Source organism: Apodemus sylvaticus, chromosome 5 (genome assembly GCF_947179515.1).
Source record: "Apodemus sylvaticus chromosome 5, mApoSyl1.1, whole genome shotgun sequence".
Lineage (NCBI taxonomy): Eukaryota > Metazoa > Chordata > Mammalia > Rodentia > Muridae > Apodemus > Apodemus sylvaticus.
Window position 1 is genome coordinate 51,543,284 of NC_067476.1, and position 19,305 is coordinate 51,562,588.

At 44.7% G+C, this 19,305-nt stretch overlaps 1 protein-coding gene across 1 annotated transcript in view; it reads right to left on the minus strand.

Moving 5' to 3' along the window:
* The window catches only part of Slc25a12 (solute carrier family 25 member 12), a 95,933-nt gene continuing 76,628 nt past the window's right edge, over window positions 1–19,305 (minus strand). Inside the window, exons 11-18 of the mRNA XM_052182684.1 lie at window positions 18,663–18,821; window positions 15,824–15,876; window positions 15,516–15,596; window positions 7,303–7,443; window positions 4,971–5,109; window positions 1,873–2,031; window positions 1,685–1,775; window positions 1–601 (exon numbers count right to left, since the gene is read on the minus strand). Of these exons, the coding sequence (XP_052038644.1) occupies window positions 409–601; window positions 1,685–1,775; window positions 1,873–2,031; window positions 4,971–5,109; window positions 7,303–7,443; window positions 15,516–15,596; window positions 15,824–15,876; window positions 18,663–18,821 (1,016 nt within the window). The 3' untranslated portion in view covers window positions 1–408. The remainder of the gene's footprint in view (window positions 602–1,684; window positions 1,776–1,872; window positions 2,032–4,970; window positions 5,110–7,302; window positions 7,444–15,515; window positions 15,597–15,823; window positions 15,877–18,662; window positions 18,822–19,305) is intronic.

The following is a 19,305-nucleotide window of genomic DNA, read 5'->3' on the forward strand; positions in this document are numbered from 1 at the left end:
TAACTTTCATACATTTATTCTTACATGATTCTTAATAAAACACTTTCAAAACATTCTGTACAGTTCAAGCCACTCAGAACAGCGTTACATGTCTATAAACGTGATTTGTTGGGATGAGGTGCCGAGGTGTCTCTGTACAAAGATGTACAATATGTACAGTTGCTGTAGGAACAAGCTGTGCGGAGCAGAGTCTAGAACACGTAATTCATGCCAGGGCTCAGAAAACATTTCAACAAATAAGACTAAAGCTCGAAACTGCACTGTGGTTCTCCCTGGGCGTATGATTACTTTATAAACAATACATGTATAGGTCGTATAGAAAGTGGTTGACCCCGCACGGACGGACGGTACCATGTGGCTGACTGGGCACGGTACCCCCGTTCTCCTGGGCCTCCGTCTGTTGCTATGTCATTGAGCTGCCGCCTTGGGCTGAGCCACGGCAACACTAGGAGACTTAAACTTAGGGAGATAAAGGCCAAACTTGTTTTCGATGCCAGCAAAAGTGGCCGTGGCAAGTCTATAGCCACCGATGTGATCAGGGTTGGCAGGAGGGAGGTCTGCGATGCGTGACTTTGGCGTTGGGTCTGAGCCAGAAGGTTTGCTGTGGACAGGAAAAGGCAGACCGTTAGGTGGCTCATTCTGGGCACGGTCCGTGGCACCCCGACGCCACAGAGAAGGCTCTCTCGGCTCTCTCCATGTCTCCTGCATCAGTCATGACATCCAGCCTCACCACGACATTGCTTTCATATATGTCACAGAGAGGACAAATGGCCCCACCCCCAGCGCTTAGGTACATACATGAGCAGACTTGCAGGTGGAAAAAAAAATGGAAGAGAAAATGCACTCAATTAGTAATAGTCTTTGGGAAGCTGCCTATTTGTGGGCTTTTCTATTTTCTATTTTTATGTAGGAAGCATGCATGAAATGTAAAGGTAGATGTATTAATATAATTTAAAACTTCTTAAATAGTGGGCTCATAAAGCTTATCACCAAAAGAGAAACAATTTTAGTTTTTGCTTCCACAATCTCGGAAGACACAGTATTTGTACAATGGGACGATAAACTGCTGTTCTTGCATCTTTCCTACATGCGGGTCCCTCCACTAGTCGGATCAACAGCTCTTCCCCTCCGAGGCTTCCGGCGGGAGAGCGGATCCCAGGGTTACAACATAGGACAAGCAGCACCCAGGCTTCTGCCCCACAGCTAATAATCGCTCGCTTGCTTTGGGTACAATTTCCCTGCAAACTCAACAAGCAACTGCTTGTCTCCCCAGGGGAAGCTTCGAGTGCTGAGTTTGGAGCAGCTGTTTGGAGCCTGCACCCTACAATGCCTGACTCTTCGGGTGACCTCTCTTGGAAACCGTGTGTGTGAACTAGCTGTGTGAACATCTATGTACTAAATGATGGGGAACAATGAGCTCTCCTAAGTGTGAAAACAATGACAAGCAATCACAAGAGTGTGATCAGTTCCCATTTAGATTGTGTCTGGTCCATATTAAAAAAAAAATCCAACTAACAATGATTTGCCTCTCTTAACATGGAAGCCTTTAACCATTGCTTTCCACACACTGGTCTTAAAGGACCCCATTGTATCTCCCTTCTTAGCATTCCCAAAGTGGCTCTGTAAACGGAACAGGCATGCATTTGAGTTTGGTGACTTCGTAAGAAGAAGTAGCTGTACTTACAGGCCTCCAAAATCTATGTAAAACCACCGCTGCAGAAGCTCATAGGTAACCAGAGTGACACCAAACTGAGGTGAGGACCGAAACACCCGAGCTGGAACAGACAGACAGGGTAGGGTACACTTAACACCCGGATGGCTGTTACAAGGTGACCACTGAGTGTCAGGACATGAAAGCCAGACAGCATCTACCTGCGGTGCCTTTCCAAAATGCCGATGGCCCTTCTTCTCGGAGAATCTTTCGGAAACAGTCCACGACCCCACTGTATGTTGTCTGGCCAGCCCTGGCGGCTACTTGCAGTCTCGTCTTGATGACATCAGCAGGGGTCACCAGAGAAGCAGCAGGCACACCTTTGAGGAGAAAGGCACATTTAATCCTCCTAAGGACTTTATACATCCAACAAGAAAGTCCACAACTGTCACCACAAGGGGTACTCAGGGCTCCTTAAAACAGACACCCAGGCACAAGTAGAAAAGTGTCAGCACCTGCTAGTTGCTTGTTTCAGGAGAATACGGGTGAAAACGTTTTGTTTTTCTTTCTGAATTAAGGAACTGCCTCTAATGTACCATCCCAAAGAACAATGAAAGAGAGAGAAGCGATCCTTATGATAGGAATCCCCATGTCCCCTTTCCGGCTTTAACCACCTCTATGCTTTTCATCTTTAAATAAGATGCAAGTATTTTCATGTGTGACATCCATTTAATGCACCACAGACTACATGTGGCGTCAAAGCTTCATGGCCTTGGTTGATTCTTGCCAACCATACTGTGGGGTGAGTGTCAAAAGCACCAAGCACTTGCCAGTCTGAGATGCTAAGGAGAGGCAGCTGGGCCTTCCTTCAGACCTGCTCATGCAGAGTGAAAGCAGGCCCGGCATCCGGTTAGAGAGCAGCAGGGGCCTCGTGCAGAGGCCACTCCTCCTCCCCAGTGCCCTCTGCTCCCTGGGGTCACCTGAGACGCAGCAGCAGCAGGAGCAGCAGGACACAGAAATGGATTTCTCAAGCATAGGTTTTGTTCATAAAACAAAACAGACCTTGAGAGAGCAGCATGACCTTCTCCAGGGGGAAGGAATTCAATTTGGCCCAAATATCACTGTCTCATCGCTAGGCAGATGGAGCTGGTGGCTTTGAGGGGCTCTGTTAGAGAGCTGCCAATACATCCCCTGCATCAGCCCAGCACCCTATTCAGACGAAAGCAGGTAAACTGCCCGCCTCCTGAGACACTTCTCCCACTGCTCTCAGTACCTACAAGCAAGCATGACTGGTAATAATTAGAAAAACTCGCCTCTTTCTGAAAATTTGTCAAATGTCTATAAGCACTTCTGTGGTTCTGTGGTCACTGGAAAGCCGGGCTGTTACCGTTTCCTAACAGTCAAATGAGTACAAGAAATGAGCCGGGAGGACTTGGTGCCAGGCTAAACGGGCATCGCTGGCTGTTTTCATTCAACCAACAAAGCTCACAAATGTCAGAGACTATAAGCATTTGCTGGACCCCAGACAAGGGCTCAAAGCCCTGGTTTCTTGTGTCTGTCTGTCTGTCTGTTTTTTAAAATAAGTTGTCCTCTGTTGTCATAAGCAAGAACAGCATATCCATCACAACATTCCTAGGACCCAGGGCTCCTAACACACCATACTTAGGACAAATAGTAGAAGATAGCTCAGTAATTAAGAGCCATGCAGTAACGGGGGTGGGGGACTGGGGGGATAGGGGTGGGGGAGTGGGGGGTGGGGGTGTTGTTGGGGGGTTAAGGGGTGGCGGGGGGTTGGGGGGGTGGCGGCGCACGCCTGTAATCCCAGCACTTGGGAGGCAGAGGCAGGCAGATTTCTGAGTTCGAGGCCAGCCTGGTCTACAGAGTGAATTCCAGGACAGCCAGGGCTACACAGAGAAACCCTGTCTCAGAAAAACCACAAAAAAAAAAAAAAAAAAAAAAAAAAAAAAAAAAAAAAAAAGAGCCATGCAGTGGGGCTGGAGAGATGGCTCAGTGGTTAAGAGCACTGGCTGCTCTTTCAGAGGACCCCAGTTCAATTCCAAGCATCCCCATGGCAACTTGCAACCGTCTATAACTCCAGTCCCGGGGATCTGATACCCTCTCCTGGCTTCGTCCAACAGCGGGCATGCTTGTGATATACAGACATGCATGCAGGCAAACACACACACACACACACACACACACACACACGTTTTGGTTTTCCTGTTGTGAGACAAGCACAGGTCCTGGCTGTCCTGGAACTTGTCATTATTTCGACCAGGCTGGCCTCAAACTCACAGAGCTCTGCCTGTCTCTGCCTCCCACATGTAAATAGATCTACACAGACCTGAGCCTAGGGAGCAGAGCCTAGCCCTAGGCCTGACTCTGTTGAGTTCTGTGCGGGTTCATTACTGGCTGTGGGGAAGGCAGGCGAGCCTTTTCCTTCCGCTGCCGTCTGTCTCTCTGTGAGGCTGCATACAAGGGTGCCTGGCTGGTCTCTGCTATTCCAGGGCAGCTCCCTGGTAACTCGGTAGTGAGGAAGGAGCCCTCCCCCAACCACGGCTGGGAGTCAGTTCTTCAGAGAAGGCAGGGCCAGCATAATGAAACCCCCACCCTCAAGCAGCACTCAAGCCTGTTACAGAGGACGAAAAGCAACTTAAGCAACCATTAATCAAACTGAATGTTAAGAAAGGAGTCGAGGACTTCAGAGTGCTGCTTTGGTCTAACCTGTGGTAGCAAGAAGAGATAGTTCCATAAAGCTCAGCTTCTTTTTAGTTTTTGTTTTTCGAGACAAGGTTTCTCTGTGTAGCCCTGGCTGTCCTGGAACTCACTCTGTAGACCAGGCTGGCCTCGAACTCAGAAATCCACCTGCCTCTGCCTCCCAGAGTGCGGGGATTAAAGACGTGCACCACCACTGCCTTCTAAGCACAAGTGGGAACACTCCGCCCTACAGGACAAGCACAAGGGCAGGCAGAGACTGCCTATCAGTGCTGGCCCAATGGAGCACCTGATCTAGCAAAGAACTTCTCCACCTTAGTTGGCTGCACCCAAGGTTTTGGGAGCCCAGGAGGTTAAGAAACATGCTAATGATGAAAGCCCAATTTAGATGGGCAGATCTAATTTGGCTCCAAGTTGCTAAGCTGCATTAAGTTGTTTATCCACATTATGCAAATGTAATTAACGCTCATCAGAATCAGAGCACATCGCCACAAAGGAGAAAAAGCGCTTCCATCCAGCTAAGTCAGATCCCAACAATAACTTCAGGAAAGAAAGCTCCAAGCTGGAGATTCTGTGCGTCCTTGCAGAACTCTCCGTGGTTTACCTGCCATGGCTCCCGCTGTTAGGAGGTTGATGCCTCCCACGCGTCCGTTCTCATCTGCCAGGAGGAGTTTGCAGTGAGCGTACACGGGAAAATAGATGGCGGAGAAGGGAATGTCTCGGAGGAAACACGCTTTGGCACCCTGTCACACGGCGAGGAAACAGTGCAAAACAGTGTGTAAATACGGGAAGCAGGCCGGCATCAGTGACAGGCTGAGATGTCCTTCAAACAGCATTAGAAGTGATGTGAGGGGAATTGGGGGGTGGGGGTAGGGGGGCAGAGCAAACACGAAAGGCAGGAAGCTTTCAAAACGGGCATCCGTCCAGACTAACCCCGGGTGACTGCAGCATTTCGATGACAAAGAACTCTCTAGCATTTCTAGAAATGCTATATTTAGGGTTTTAAAACTTAATTTGGCAAAGCTGGAGAGATGGCTCAGTAGTTAAGAGCACTGGCTACTCTTTCTGAGGACCTGGGTACAACCTGGTAGCTCACAACTATTAACTCCAGTTCCAAGGGGATTTGACACCCTCACACAGACAGACATGCAGGCAAAACACCAATGCCCATAAAATAAGGGTAAATAAATAATTTAATAATTAACTTGTTTTCTGTCGTTATCACATGTGAGATCTATCCTCATACTGTTTTAAAGAGTATTATTAACTCAGAGGATGCTCTGCTGCCAGTCTTGCAACCTGTCAATATGTGACTGGAACTTTCTGCGCATTAAGCAAGGCAACATTTAGGATTCCTAAGGACTCACAGACGTCCCAGGTTGCTTGACCGGCTCACCTTTGCTAGCGGGGTGCGGGGAAACAGGAGAGACATTAGATCAAATCCCAGTATGAATGGCTTGATTCCCAAGCCCCCCAAAACTAACAAATTACCAAGTCAACCTCAATTAGTTCCGAGCCTCGGGAGCACCAGGCGGAATGCCAGAGGTAATGGAGAAGGGAAACTGTTCTTGGGAAGGCATAGAAAACCCAACCGTGTTCCCTGCTCATTCCACGCATGTTCTATTCAAGACAGCCTGTCCTGAACATGGGGAGACCATGAACGCCTTCCATACCTTTGTCATCGACCCTGCCAGCCCAAGTCTGAAGCCTCGCCTCACTAGACAAATGCTACACCCAAGTACTGGGTTCCCAGAGCTCTGTTTTTATTACAACAACAGAAACACCCAAGGACTCTTACAGGATAATACAGACAGAACCAATATTTACAAATTCTGTTCTCCAGGGGAATCTCAACGGATGACAGGGAGGGTGGGCGGGAGGAGCAGAGTGTTCTGTAAAGACAGACTCTGCTGGCAGCCGGGCTCCACAGCACCCTGTGGCTTGCAGCTCTAATCTAGACGTTCCTAATTTCTAATTTGCAGTTAGAGAGGTAAATTTACACATTTCAGTAGTTATGGATCCATAAATAATTTCAATGCTGTGGAAACACAGTCCCCTATAGAGGTAAATTTCCGTATTTTCCCTTCTACCAGGGAAAGGAACGGAAAGAAATACTCTCCTAGTTAAAGAAAAACACTGGCTTCTGCTCCATTACATCTGATCTGTAATAACGGCAGTAAATGTGCCGGCGGGGGAGGAATCTGTTGACTGGCGTTCTGTGAAAGTACAGTAACTGTTGTTGTTTTTAATGGAATTCATTATTGACAAACCTTCCCACTTAACTTCTTTTTATTTGTTTTATTTTGTTTTTTCCCAAGACAGGGTTTGTCTGTGCAGCCCTGGCTGTCCTGGAACTCACTCTGTAGCCCTGGCTGGCTTCGAACTCAGAAGTCTGCCCACCTCTGCCTCCCAAGTGCTGGAATCCCACTTAACTTCTTAAGGACTCAAATTCTGCCAAATTCTACTATCTTTTTTTTCCACCATGGTCATGATGATTAAAGCAAAAGAAGCCCCTCCTGGGACGATTACATATTCAGACTCTACCTCAGCACAGGATCATTCTGGAGTCCTAAAACCATTCCATGGAGTACCAAAGAAACTTCTCAAAGATCCCATAGAATAAAGGCCAGGAGCATGAAGCCAGAGGTGATATGGGACAGATATACTGCCAACAGCTCCATAAAAGCTAAAAATGGCAACAGGGACACGTATTACCCAGGAGCACGTGTTATACATCCTGTTGCCTTTACCTGAGGGTCCTGATTTCATTGGGTTTTCTATCCCATAGGTCTCATCTTGGGGTGGGGGTAGGGGGTCATCCAGCTTCTTTTGTGTGTGTATACACATGTGTTCTGTGTGTGTACATGTGTGTACTGTGTTTCTGTGCGTACATGTGTATACTCCATCCAGTTAGAAGGCCAAAAGAATTGACCCACCTTGTACAGCCCAAAAAGTCCCAAGTCCTGAAGCACGTTCAGAGCGCTGACCCTGGGTCCTGTGGTGATCTCTCCAGCGACCTGCAGGCGGATCTTCACGATCTCCAGAGGGTTGGTAAAGATGACCTGCGAGCCTCCAGCCTGCAAGCAAGGGAGACAGACAAGTTCTTTCCACATCAGAGCTGGTCTAGGGTGTCAATGAAAGGAGAGGCATGGAAGACTTCTCCGTCTTTCACTGGGGAAGGGGAGGCACACATCGCTTGGTGTGAGACAGGCTTCTGGAAATGTTCCAAGGAGGCTTCACATTAACCCCAGCTTGGGTTTGTATCTACGTGAAACAAAGACTCAATCTCTAGCCCACACTCGCCTGGAGTCATAAGCAAATCCATCACCCGAGTCCTCGCCATCATTAACCAGACTCAGAAAGAAAACCAGGAAATTATACAATGGCAAGAAATACAAGGTCCTGGACCCGAGACCCAAGAAGACTAGAGCCGCGTGCCGCCGGCTCACCAAGCACAGCAGGAAGCTGTGGACCCAGAAGCAGCAGCGGAAGGAGCAGCTGTACCCACTGCACAAGGATGCAGTCAAGGCCTGAGAGCACAATGACAATAAAGTGCAAGACTGACTGAGAGGCAGAATTCCCCGGAGTGTAACACCTTCAGATCACGGCACATGCCACATTCTGGTGGTGAGTAACAGGTTTGATTTTAAATAATCAATGTATTTGTATCTGAAATCTGCCAACCAGTGGCGGGGGGTGGGGGGGATTTAAAATAACTGCTACAACTCCTTTTTGGGTTTCTGTAATATAAAGATGAACATGTGTGCACCATCATGGATGGATATTTAAAAATAAATAAAATACATATTATTTCTACAAAGCGAAGAACTCTCATTTGTGCATTTTTGTCTTAAACTGCGACTGTTTATATTACATAATCAAAACTATATTCATACAATATTCATAAATGTAATGGTCTCTATATAATCATAATCATTACACAGTTATAACAGCCTCAGTGAGTGTTCCTGTAAAATAAGAAGCATGCGCCCTGATGGGCAGAGCAGTTCCACAGGTGTCCAAACAGCACTGAGATCCTCCACCCATCCTCCACAGCTGCCTACACCCATGACCCTCCCAGACCCCCTTCCAAAGGACAGCAAGTCGACTCCTAAACACTCTGGGGCCACAGCACTCTTCAACACCTCTGGTTCAAATCCTGATCCTTCAGCACTCATGACTTTGAAAGCTACATTGGCCCTAGATTCCTTTCCTTCTCTGGACTGGAATCCCCCAGGGAACTAATCCCCTTTTGTCTTGACACAGCACAGACCACCAGCCAGCACACAGGTCCCCCAAGGAGGATATCCTGACCCAATTTTACATGTTGATTTGCCCGTGTTGCTTTCTTTTATAATCTGCTGCTCTGCGGGCAGACAGGAGCATTTCAGTGTTTCAATCTAAGCAAACAACACTTTCAAAAGGATTGCTGGGTGAAAAATTATGTTAAAATGATAATCCAAGTAATTACTCCTGTAGCTAGAATTAAAGACCAAACCAACTGAAAAGTTTACTATTTCCCTGAAATCGCTTTTTCAAACAATGGTTGCAAAGACTGTCTTTGGGTAAACATGCTTTATATTCTAAGCTAAAGCAGATTAAAATAAAAAAGATAAGAACTGTACATTTTCATTATAATCCCTCAGATTTACCACCACCAGTGTGTCAGCCTTTAGGTGGTAAGTGTTAAAAATGGACATTATGTTGAAATAAACACAAAGTCCTTTCATGGTTGTTGGTTGGTTGGTTGGTTGGTTGGTTGGTTGGTTAGGGTTTCTTTATGTAGTCCTGGCTGTACTAGTATTCCAGGCTGGCCTCAAACTCACTGAGATCTGGCTGGCTGGGATCAAAGGCGTGCGCCTCCACTGCTGGGTTGCCCTTTCATATTTATACACTGGTGAAGTCTCACTTCGGGCCTGCCTGTCCCCGCTCCCGTCCCTTGACTTTCTTTGCTCTCATGTGATCCTCTGGGAGTGACTGCCAGCTGCCTCAGCTTTGCAGTCCTCCAACAGTTTCCCAAATCTCTCAGTGTACAAGTAGCAGCTTTCTTCTAAAGCACCGTGAAAACAGAATAATCAAGAAAAGGAGAAAATGACACAGGGTACATGTATGGTCACATGAATTGTTATATGCACTGAAGGTGAGCATCCCGGCACCCATAGGACACCCTGGAACACAGAAGCAAACTGTTAACATGGATGTCCCAGCAAGGCAGCAAGGCAACCATGGACAGTGATGTTGTAGCCAGGCACACATCTATTGGGTTATCTCTAGGTGGTCCTTTAATTTTTAAGGAGTAAAATTTCTATCAGTTCAATAATGTTTTTTCATGTTTTTAAAATTATTTTATAGTTTTAAACTATAATAAGACTAGAATCATGTAGGCAAAGTATATCTAGAAACACTAACTTTTTAGAAATAAGATTGCTATTTAATTCGTCTAAAACTTTAGACAGAGCTGGAGAGGCTCAGCAGGTAAGAAAATATGATCTGTAAACATGAAGGCGCGGGTGCAAGCACCCAGAAGCCAGACAGAAAGGCAGGCTTTGCTAGGTAGAGCTGACCCTCCAGGCTGCGGCAGGCAGAGACAAGAGGCTCACTAGAGCTTGGTCACCAGCCTAGCTCAAGATTCAGTGAGAAATCTTGTGCGCACACATATCTACACACACACTGACATTCATATATACTACAACACATACAAACATATATGCACACAAACACACACACACACACATACACACACACACAACTTTATAACACAGGCTGGATATAGTGGCTCAAACTTTGAATCTTAGTACTTGGGAGGCAGAAGCGGGAGGATCTTTGTGAGTTCAGGGCCAGCCTGGTCTACAGAGTGAATTCCAGGACAACCAAGGTGACAGAATGAGACCATGTCTCAAAAGTAAATAAATAAAAATTAAAAATTATATAAATATATAACAGTAACAAAACTTTAGATATTTATAGCACTCAAAAAAAAGCATACACCATGAACATGAACTGTCCTTGTCTAAAGGTTGTGGCTTACAAGAAACCACCGCACAGCCTTTAACTCAGTGTTTCTCTTATGCTAGGACTGACTTTATGGGGCAGTAAAACAGCTCCCAATGGGAAAACACTCTGTTTACAGCAAATATAATCATTTAATACATACATTTGCACAAGACTAGTAACCTCCCAGTGAAGAAGATCCACCTGTGTTTATGCCAGCATACAGTCTGTAGCCTCTCATAGCAAAGAAATTACACAGAGAAAACAATCAAACGTCCAATAAGAAAACAGCTAAGAAAAGACAATTATAAAGCACTGTGATTTGGCTTTAAAAAATGCCGCATCACTTATAGACATAAAATATCTGCTATATGTTTCATTATAATTATGTCCAAATTTACTTGAGATTATCAAAACTGAAGTGGCCTATGAAGACATGATTAGCTGCATCCTGTGAAGAGAAAGTGAGGGCTGGAGGAGGTCACCACTTGCGCGCCCTTCTCTGTAAGCATCAGCCCCAGGGACGTATCAGCCCCAGGAACACATCAGCCTGATGATCTGAGTTCAGTCTCTAGGACCCACATGGTATAAGAAGAGAACTGATTCCTGGAAGTCTTCTGATTTCCAAGCATGTATACACAAATCAATAAATTTAATGATAAGCCTTATTAAAAATAACTTAAAAACTATTTAACAAAGACAAGAGATCCAACCAGTAAATGGCATATACACTGACCATGTCACTCCATTCACGATGGCTACTAAACATATACAAGAAAATGCTGGAAGGCAGGCATGATTAAATCCCATGGGAACATGCTACTCTATCAGTGACCACTGAAAGCATGCTATGGGAAGGAGGCAGAGCCCAGAGGCTATACACAATGTGGTTACATTTACAGGAAATATTCAGAAGTAGTGTCTATGAAGAGTTTGTTAATGAATGGCTGTCTAGGGTGTGGGGTGATAGTTAACAAGTATCTCTGCATGCATATGTGCAAGAGAGAGAGAGAGAGAGAGAGAGAGAGTTATGTATGAGTGTGTTGGTGCTGGTGAGCACAGTAATGAGATTTGCTAACACTGATTCTGATGCCAGTTGCACGTACTCTGTGAATATACCAAGAACTATTGGATCACACACATAGAATGCAGCATTGGAGAGTGACTTTGGGAACAGTAAAGCCGCTATCCCTTCAGGCCAGGGGCACAGCTCTGGTAGAACACACATGCTGCATGCACAAGGCCCTGAGCTGGATCCCCACCATGAACCATGACATTTGCCTGGAAGACCCAGAGAGCACATGCTGACAAGAAAGCAAATCGGTGAAATAAGGAACAGACACGTGTTCCAAAGTGGGGAGAGGGTGGATCTGGGGGTTCGTTTGAATCTCATCTTTGCCAGTTGTTGTGTGTGGGATCACATAGGGTCACTACTTATGACTAAGGAGATGATTTCTACAAGATGTATAGTTGAGGACAGAAATTCTCTACTGATTGAAGCAGTATTAGGCTGGGTGGTAGAAGTATGTATGTTTACTGCATATTACTCTTTACCCATATAGAACATAGCTTTTTGATGTTGTTTGGTTGGTTGGTTTTGTTGTTGTTTGCATGTAGGGTTTTTTGTTTTGTGAGACAGACTCTCTCACACTGTAACCCTGGCTGGCCTTGAACTGGAACTCATTCTCCTATCTCTGCCTCCAGAGACCTGGGATTGGTGTGAGCTACCACACCCCGCCTCATCATACAAGTTTGAAAACTGACTGTGGTACATCTGCAAGATGGCTCAGTGGGTAAAGGAACTGCAGGCAAGTCTGGTGACCTGACCGTAAACCCTGAGACCAACACGGTAGAAGGTGAGAACTGACTGGCAAATTGTCCTTGCTCTCCACTAGCACGCTGACCAGCACAGCAGTTCGTGCACGCACTTGAGTACACACGTACACACACACACACACACACACACACACACACATATCAAATGTATATAAAAAAATGCAAACCTTAAACTGATCATAGTACCAAGAAGGCAGCTTACAACGAATACACGCTTCGGATGCTCAGTCTTGATTGGAACCCTTACATAACACATACATTCTGATTAAAAACAGAAAAAGGCAATCGAGGCCTGGAGACTCACACCTTTAATCCCAGCACCCAGAAGGGAGAGGCAGGTGGATCTCTAGGAGTTGGAGGGCAGCCTGGTCTACATAAAGAGTTCCAGGCCAGCTAGAGCTACACAGTGAGACCCTATCTCAAAACAAAAGCAAAGACAAGCAGGAGAGCAGAACACAGGCCTGCAGAGCTGGAGTCTTAGCCTCTTCTCTTGGCAACAGCAGTCCCTCCCAGCTACAGAAACTTGGCCTGGGTCCTCACTAATCCCTTTGCTGGGAAGAGCTTCCAGCTCCTTAGAGCCCTCCTTCAGCTGGGGATTTGCTCAGCTGGGTAGCACAGCACTCACCCTGAGGGACACCATGCCAGGGTCTGATCAGTACCAATGGGGGCGTGGACTCAGAACCAGGGCCCAGTGAAACTGCTTTCCATACTGTTGATTGGCTTCACTCAAGAAAGAGATCATCCTCTATCCCATGGTGCCTGCTGGTTTATAAACAGAGGCTTGGCCATTCATCTAAGACTATTCTCTGATTTAGTTTACTGACTTTTGAGAGAATCGCTAGGCTATGCTTTAGCAATCATCTACCCCGGGGTACCATGGCTCATCAACAGAAAAAAAAAAAAAATCAAGCTTTGTAAGTGGTATAAGCCTGTAATCCCAGTACCCAGGAGGCTAAGGAAGAAGCATCATGAGTTTAAGGCTAGCCTGGGCTACATAGTAAGACCCTGTCTCAAAAAACAAAATAAAAATGCCACTACCACATTTTCTTTCTTCTGTGCTCAGAGTTCAACATCGCTATTTCTCCTGCTATCAGTCAATCAAAAATAAGTCATTAAGCATCCATAAATAAAACATGATTAAGGGATACGTTCAGTGTCCGCCAAACCCTCAGGGCATCTTAGACTTCGCCTATAAACAAGAATCCACACCTTGAAAAGAATAAAGGAACCCAGTTTCTGATTATTGCTTAAACACTTAGGTCACAGGTCAGACAAAAGAACAGGCCAGCTTATGACCAAAATCCTCTACACAGCACAGAAATAATTAGCTGTTTGGAAAAGAAAATGGACAACCTTCCATTGTTTCTTTTTCTTTTCCCAGATAGGGCCTCGTTTAGTCCAGGCTAGCCTTGAACCCATATGTAGCCAAAGATGGCCCTGAAATTCTGATTCTCCTGGGTTAGCCTCCCTAGTCTGAGAATTAAAGGCATGCGCTCATTCCCCACTCCACCACAAAAGACGCTTAGCTTTCAGGAGATCACAGCTGTGCATATGCTGTGGTCAACATGAGTCAGGAAGTGTCCCAGCCAAATAGAAACTGAAGCCACCAATATATTTATCATTTACACAGAAGTGAAACCATTACAGCATCTAATCACAATATAAGAGGGGAATAGACTTTTGTAGACACATATAGGCAGGGGCTTTATTTTTGTCTATTATTTATCATTCATAAAAAATAAATTGAGCCAAATAAGTCTCCTTCCTGAGAAAGCACACACCCCCATGGTGCACAAGCAAACATGCAAGCCTGACCTTACCCCCACACAAGGCAAGGGTGCGGCTGACAAGTTTCATCATGGAGTAGCCTGGAGCAATTGCTCCCCTGACACCAGGGACATCTTCTCTGAATTAAAACTTCTAAGGGCACTGACCTCATCATCTCGGGCTCCATAAGCAAGTGAGAAGATTTTTGGGAAGACCTCCAGCTAATTCGACCAGAGATCATTAACATTTTCAGGACCAAAATAGCCTAGAAAAGCCTCGAGCAAATGACTTTATCAACTGTGAAACAGACATCGCACATAAGATTTGCTGAGCTGCAAACTTAGATGTGTCAGCCAGTCTAAATCCAATGTAATGCTTACACCTTAAAAGCAGAAGCCTCCCCGAGCTCTACAAATATCACAGTCTCAGCCTCTGGCTCTAGAATTTTTGCCAATAGCTACAATATACTTATAGTCTCTTATCATCCCTTTCAGTCCCATAAGAAGGCTTAACAAAATACAATTGCACACTCATAGCTATCCATAAAATTGAAGGGCCCAATTAACTTTAAAGTTCCAGAGAAGAGAAATGGACAGGAACTACACCTGCTATTACATTTCCTTTGCTACTTAAACAAACAGAGTTAAGAATTTAAAAATTCCAGAAGGGGGCTGGAGCACTGGCTCAGCCGTTAGGAGCACTTGCTGCTCTTGTAAAGCTCGGGTTCCAGCACTCACGTGGTGGCTCACAAACATCTCTAACTCCAGTTCCAGGGGATCGGAAGCCTCCTTCTGGCCACCAAGGGCACAAATACACAGTGCACTTACATGTGTATAAGCAAAATAGAACAATTTAAAATTACATTTATATATATATATATATATATATATATATATATATATATATATATATATACACACACACACACACATGCTACAATATATGTATATTCTAGATGATGGAGCTTCAGGAGCTTAAAAGAAACAAATGTGATGAAAATAATACTCAAAAAATCAGATTATATGCTGGGGAGAAGGATCAGTTAGCAAGGCAAACCCTAGGACCTAAGTGTGGTACCTGTCTTGGGAATCCCAGTGATGGTGGGGGTGGAGCCCAGTAGATCCCCAGAGTCCACTCACAGCCAGTCACGCTTACTTGCTGTGCTTCAAGTGGAAGAGTGATTCTGTCTCAAAGGAGGTGGACAGTTTTCTTGAGGGTGACACCAAGACTATCCATACACTCATTTAAAAACCTCCCTCAAAGTCAATCTTTTGAGTTAAAGGAAGATGTTGGACCAGTGAGATGGCTCAGCGGTAAAGGTGCCAAGCCTGCAGCCCTTAATTCAATGCCCTGGACACACAGGATGGAAGGAAAGAACCAATTCCTGAAAGTTTATCTCTGGCCACCATATCACAGCATGCAACACACACACACACACACACACAAGAAAAATGTAATAAAATTTTAAAGGGAAATATTACTCATATTTTATACACACTTTGCAGAAAGGTTAAAGGAATAATTTTGCTACAAGAGACACCAGATTGATACGTACGCAACCTCCAGCAAGGATCTCTGCCGGCAGTGGGATAGAGCCATCTCTTTTCGTAAATTTGTCCCGGACAAAATCATTAACCTAATTAGGACGACAAGATAAGCTCATCAGAATTTCCCCATATTTCCTGGTCACCATTTTATCTCCAAATTATCAAGATAAAAATACATTTTTTACCAATTGTCTACATATATGTGACAATTTTTACATGCATCTTGATAGCGCTCCAATCTCACCAGCATCAGTCTTATTTTTGGCTTCAAGACAATCTATAGAAATGACATCAGTTCAGTGAAAAAGAAACTTACTGTTAGCTTAATGGCTTTTTCTGGTGCAACTCCTATCAGCTGTGGGATCAGACCTGTGTAGAAGGAGAGAATAATTTGCAAAACAGACGTCTGTATGTGAATGTACCAGCCCAACAAAGAAGTGCTTTCCTCTAAGTTACCAAGATACCAAGCATCTCTCAAGGTTTTCATCTAAATGGAGGAAAGGGATTATCCTAAAAACATTGTGTGTGTGTGTACACACAATTTATCAGTCAAATATAATGTCATTTTTCTCCAGGCTAAAAATGTTTTGCTTTAATAACCTTAACAATAAATAAGCAAACAAACATAGCCTCATTATCTAACATCTCCATAAAAACACACAAGGAAAGAATAGAACCTGTGGGTTTTCTCCACTCTGCAACCAAATTTCCTCCTATTCCCCATAGCAACATATGAGCACACAGACACTGCTCAGACCCAGTGCGGTGGAAGTAGAGACCCTCAGGGCAGTGTGCTTTAAGCACAGCCAGGTTTTGCTACAGTGTACACTCCTTGCAGCACAAAGGAGCACGGTTGCTACTGAGTATCTGCTCCCATTATCTCCTCTGCAGAGAAGCCCAACATTCTGCACAACACTCATTTATTTAAAAAAAAAAAAAAAAAAGCCAGGACTGTAAAGAAAAAAATGTAGCTTTGAGTATCAGTTCGTATGAAAATATGTGCCAATTATATTTATATTTACTAATATATGCCAAGCTTAAGGCATTTAAAAAGACTCCTCAAAACAAAAGAAATCATCATGCTAAGAAAGCTACATTTCCCAGGCTGGCTGCAAACTGGAGAAGAACAGTCAGCCATATGTAAACCACCCCATTTGTAGATACCCCAGGAGTTCAGCTTTCTAGAGCATGAAGTTTTACCAGGTTGCTGGCATACTTTCCTTTTTGCATAATTTCTTTTTAAAGATGCTAGCAATAAACACATCTTATAGCCTTAAACCCGGGGGTTTAGATGTGTGTGCCTTATAGAGCAGCCCGGGGGAGTGATGTGTGTGCCTGCCAGTTTGCTGCTCTCCTCTTAAGCCACTTTGGAGGATGCTGATGAGTGATCTTCCGAGAGCCAGCAGTAATCGTGCATACGGGCTGCTGTCAGTCAAACTGAATTATCAAACAAATCTGCACACACCTTTCACGGGCCGCAGACTGGTCTCAAAGAATACATCAGCAGATGGCAGTCTTAACTTTCTTGCCTTCCTGATCATCAGACACTATTTCTTTTAATCTAGCTCCAGAACACCCGTGTCAGTGTGTGTATTTGTTTTACAACTTTCCTCCCTAAAGCTCGTGGAATGTTAATAAAGTACTGATTTCTGTCATTTTATCATTGTTGCCTGCAAAGAAATTTAGCTAATCTGTCAACAACTTTGTCAATCATCTGACAGAATAATGGGCCAGTTCTAAGCAATATATGACAGTCTCAACAATCACTGTGCTCCCAGGCAGGGCTCCTACAATCATCTCTCTACTACAAAAGTCTCTCCTTTAAAGGACCTGCTTTATCAGCTTAGATCCTGCATAAAGTCAGTGCGATCCTCCCCTGCTTGCTGTATTGTACCGGTTTAATTAATAGGAGAGCTCTCCCAGACAAAACTCCAGAAGTACCTGTCTACTGAGAAGGCTACACACGCCATAGTCTGATGGTTCTTTGTAGACACCCTTCGTAACTTAACACCATACTAATTAAGAGAAAGGTCATTATTCAATAATGAAAGATTGGAGATGGAAAAAAAAAAAAAAACCTTAGTGCCACTCTCCCATGATTCCCTTAAACAAGATCTAGTTAGAAGAGCAGAAATGCAAATGGTCTTCTTTGACTCTAAATGTGTCCACTCAAATGCCCAAATATGATACCAACTACAGGTGTTTCTTCTCCCGCCCATTTATCCGATCCGACTCTTTCCTAGGAATAGTTCTACGCCAAACAGTTCGACAGAGCTCAGAAGGAGCTGGGGATTAATAAGCCTGGGAATGCAAACAAATGCGTATAGCAAATTACATAACTGTTTGGGACCCAAGCACGCTAAGAGTATTTCAAAGAATTCCAAGTGGCGCCCAAAGGGATTAAAAAATTAAGCTCCCCCGCAAAGGAACCCGAAATTCTAACAAGACAACATGTAGATGAAAGGCACCCTCTCTCCAAGAAGACAAGTTCTTACAAAGCCTTTTGGGGCCGGGAGAATTCTGCACAGGGCAGCAGCCCCAGGATGCGACAGCCAGGCGCTCAGCAGCAGACACTTGGAGGAGAGAGAGACACTCTGTGCTCTGCCTGAGCCAGCTTGGGGGCCTAGGGTTTCCCTGCCTTTTAAAAATTCACATGACTTAACCAGAAAAGACTACAGGTCTCCTTGAAAAAGACAGAAATATTTTTTTTTTTAAATTGGCATTTCTTTTCACTGAAACAAGTGTATATAGGACAGGGTAAACTCACTTTTAAGTAGCACCTGGCTTGGATTTTACAGGGAATTGGTGTTAATATATAAACTTTTCTTCTATCTCTCGGAACAGAGGGACTCTCTGAGGTGCCCTCAAAGAACATGCTCACAAACACGCGTTAGGAGAGACACAGGATTTGGATCCCAAGAATTAAAAGCAGCAGGAAGGAGAAAGGAACACCTGGTTACTGACTAATATTGCTAGTCACCAGAAAGAACACAGCAGAGAAAACGGAGCAAAGGGAGGGGTGGGAAGGAAAAGAAACAGCCCTAATCGGTCTTCCTAATGAGTGAGTTAAAAAAATCTGCTGATGATGACACAAAAAAATCGCCAAAGCTGGCAGCTGAACCATGCGCACAACTGAACCATGTGTGCTTACTCACCTCGGTACAGTCCAAAGAAACCTTCGTAGCGCAACACTTTCTTAAAACAGTCGAAGCTGTTTTTATACATCAGCTCCCCGACCACAGAGCCTGTACCACGCTGGTTTTGCATCCGGGTCTTCACCAGGTCTATGGGATATACTGCGGTGGCCCCCACAGCTACAAACAGAGCAATTTTTAGGTTTAACAAAAGGAACACAATTAGATGGAGCATCCCCTAAGGGCATCAGATCTCATCTCCATAGGTGAAACACATGTGTCTAGTCTCACAGAAGGCTCTCATCTTATTACAGGTTTCCTTCTCTTATTAGTAAAATCAAAAAATGGCAGAATGGCAAGCAGCCGGCTCCATAAGGAGCTGCTTCAAGGGACAACGATCAGTGGTAGAGCATTTACCTAGTATGTCCTAAAAAAAAACCTTTGATGTCTATGCGTGAGTTAGTAGAATTTCAAATCATCACCAACAACCTTAGAACGCCAACTCTCAGTTTCTTTAAGTGGCATTAAACAATTATGTGTGGATACCATTTCTCTTTATTCTTTCTTTTGTTTGTTTGTGGGTTTCTTTTTCTAGACAGGGTTTCTCTGGCCTCAGAGCTCACTGGCTATCCTAGAACTCACTGTGTAGGCCATATTGACCTAG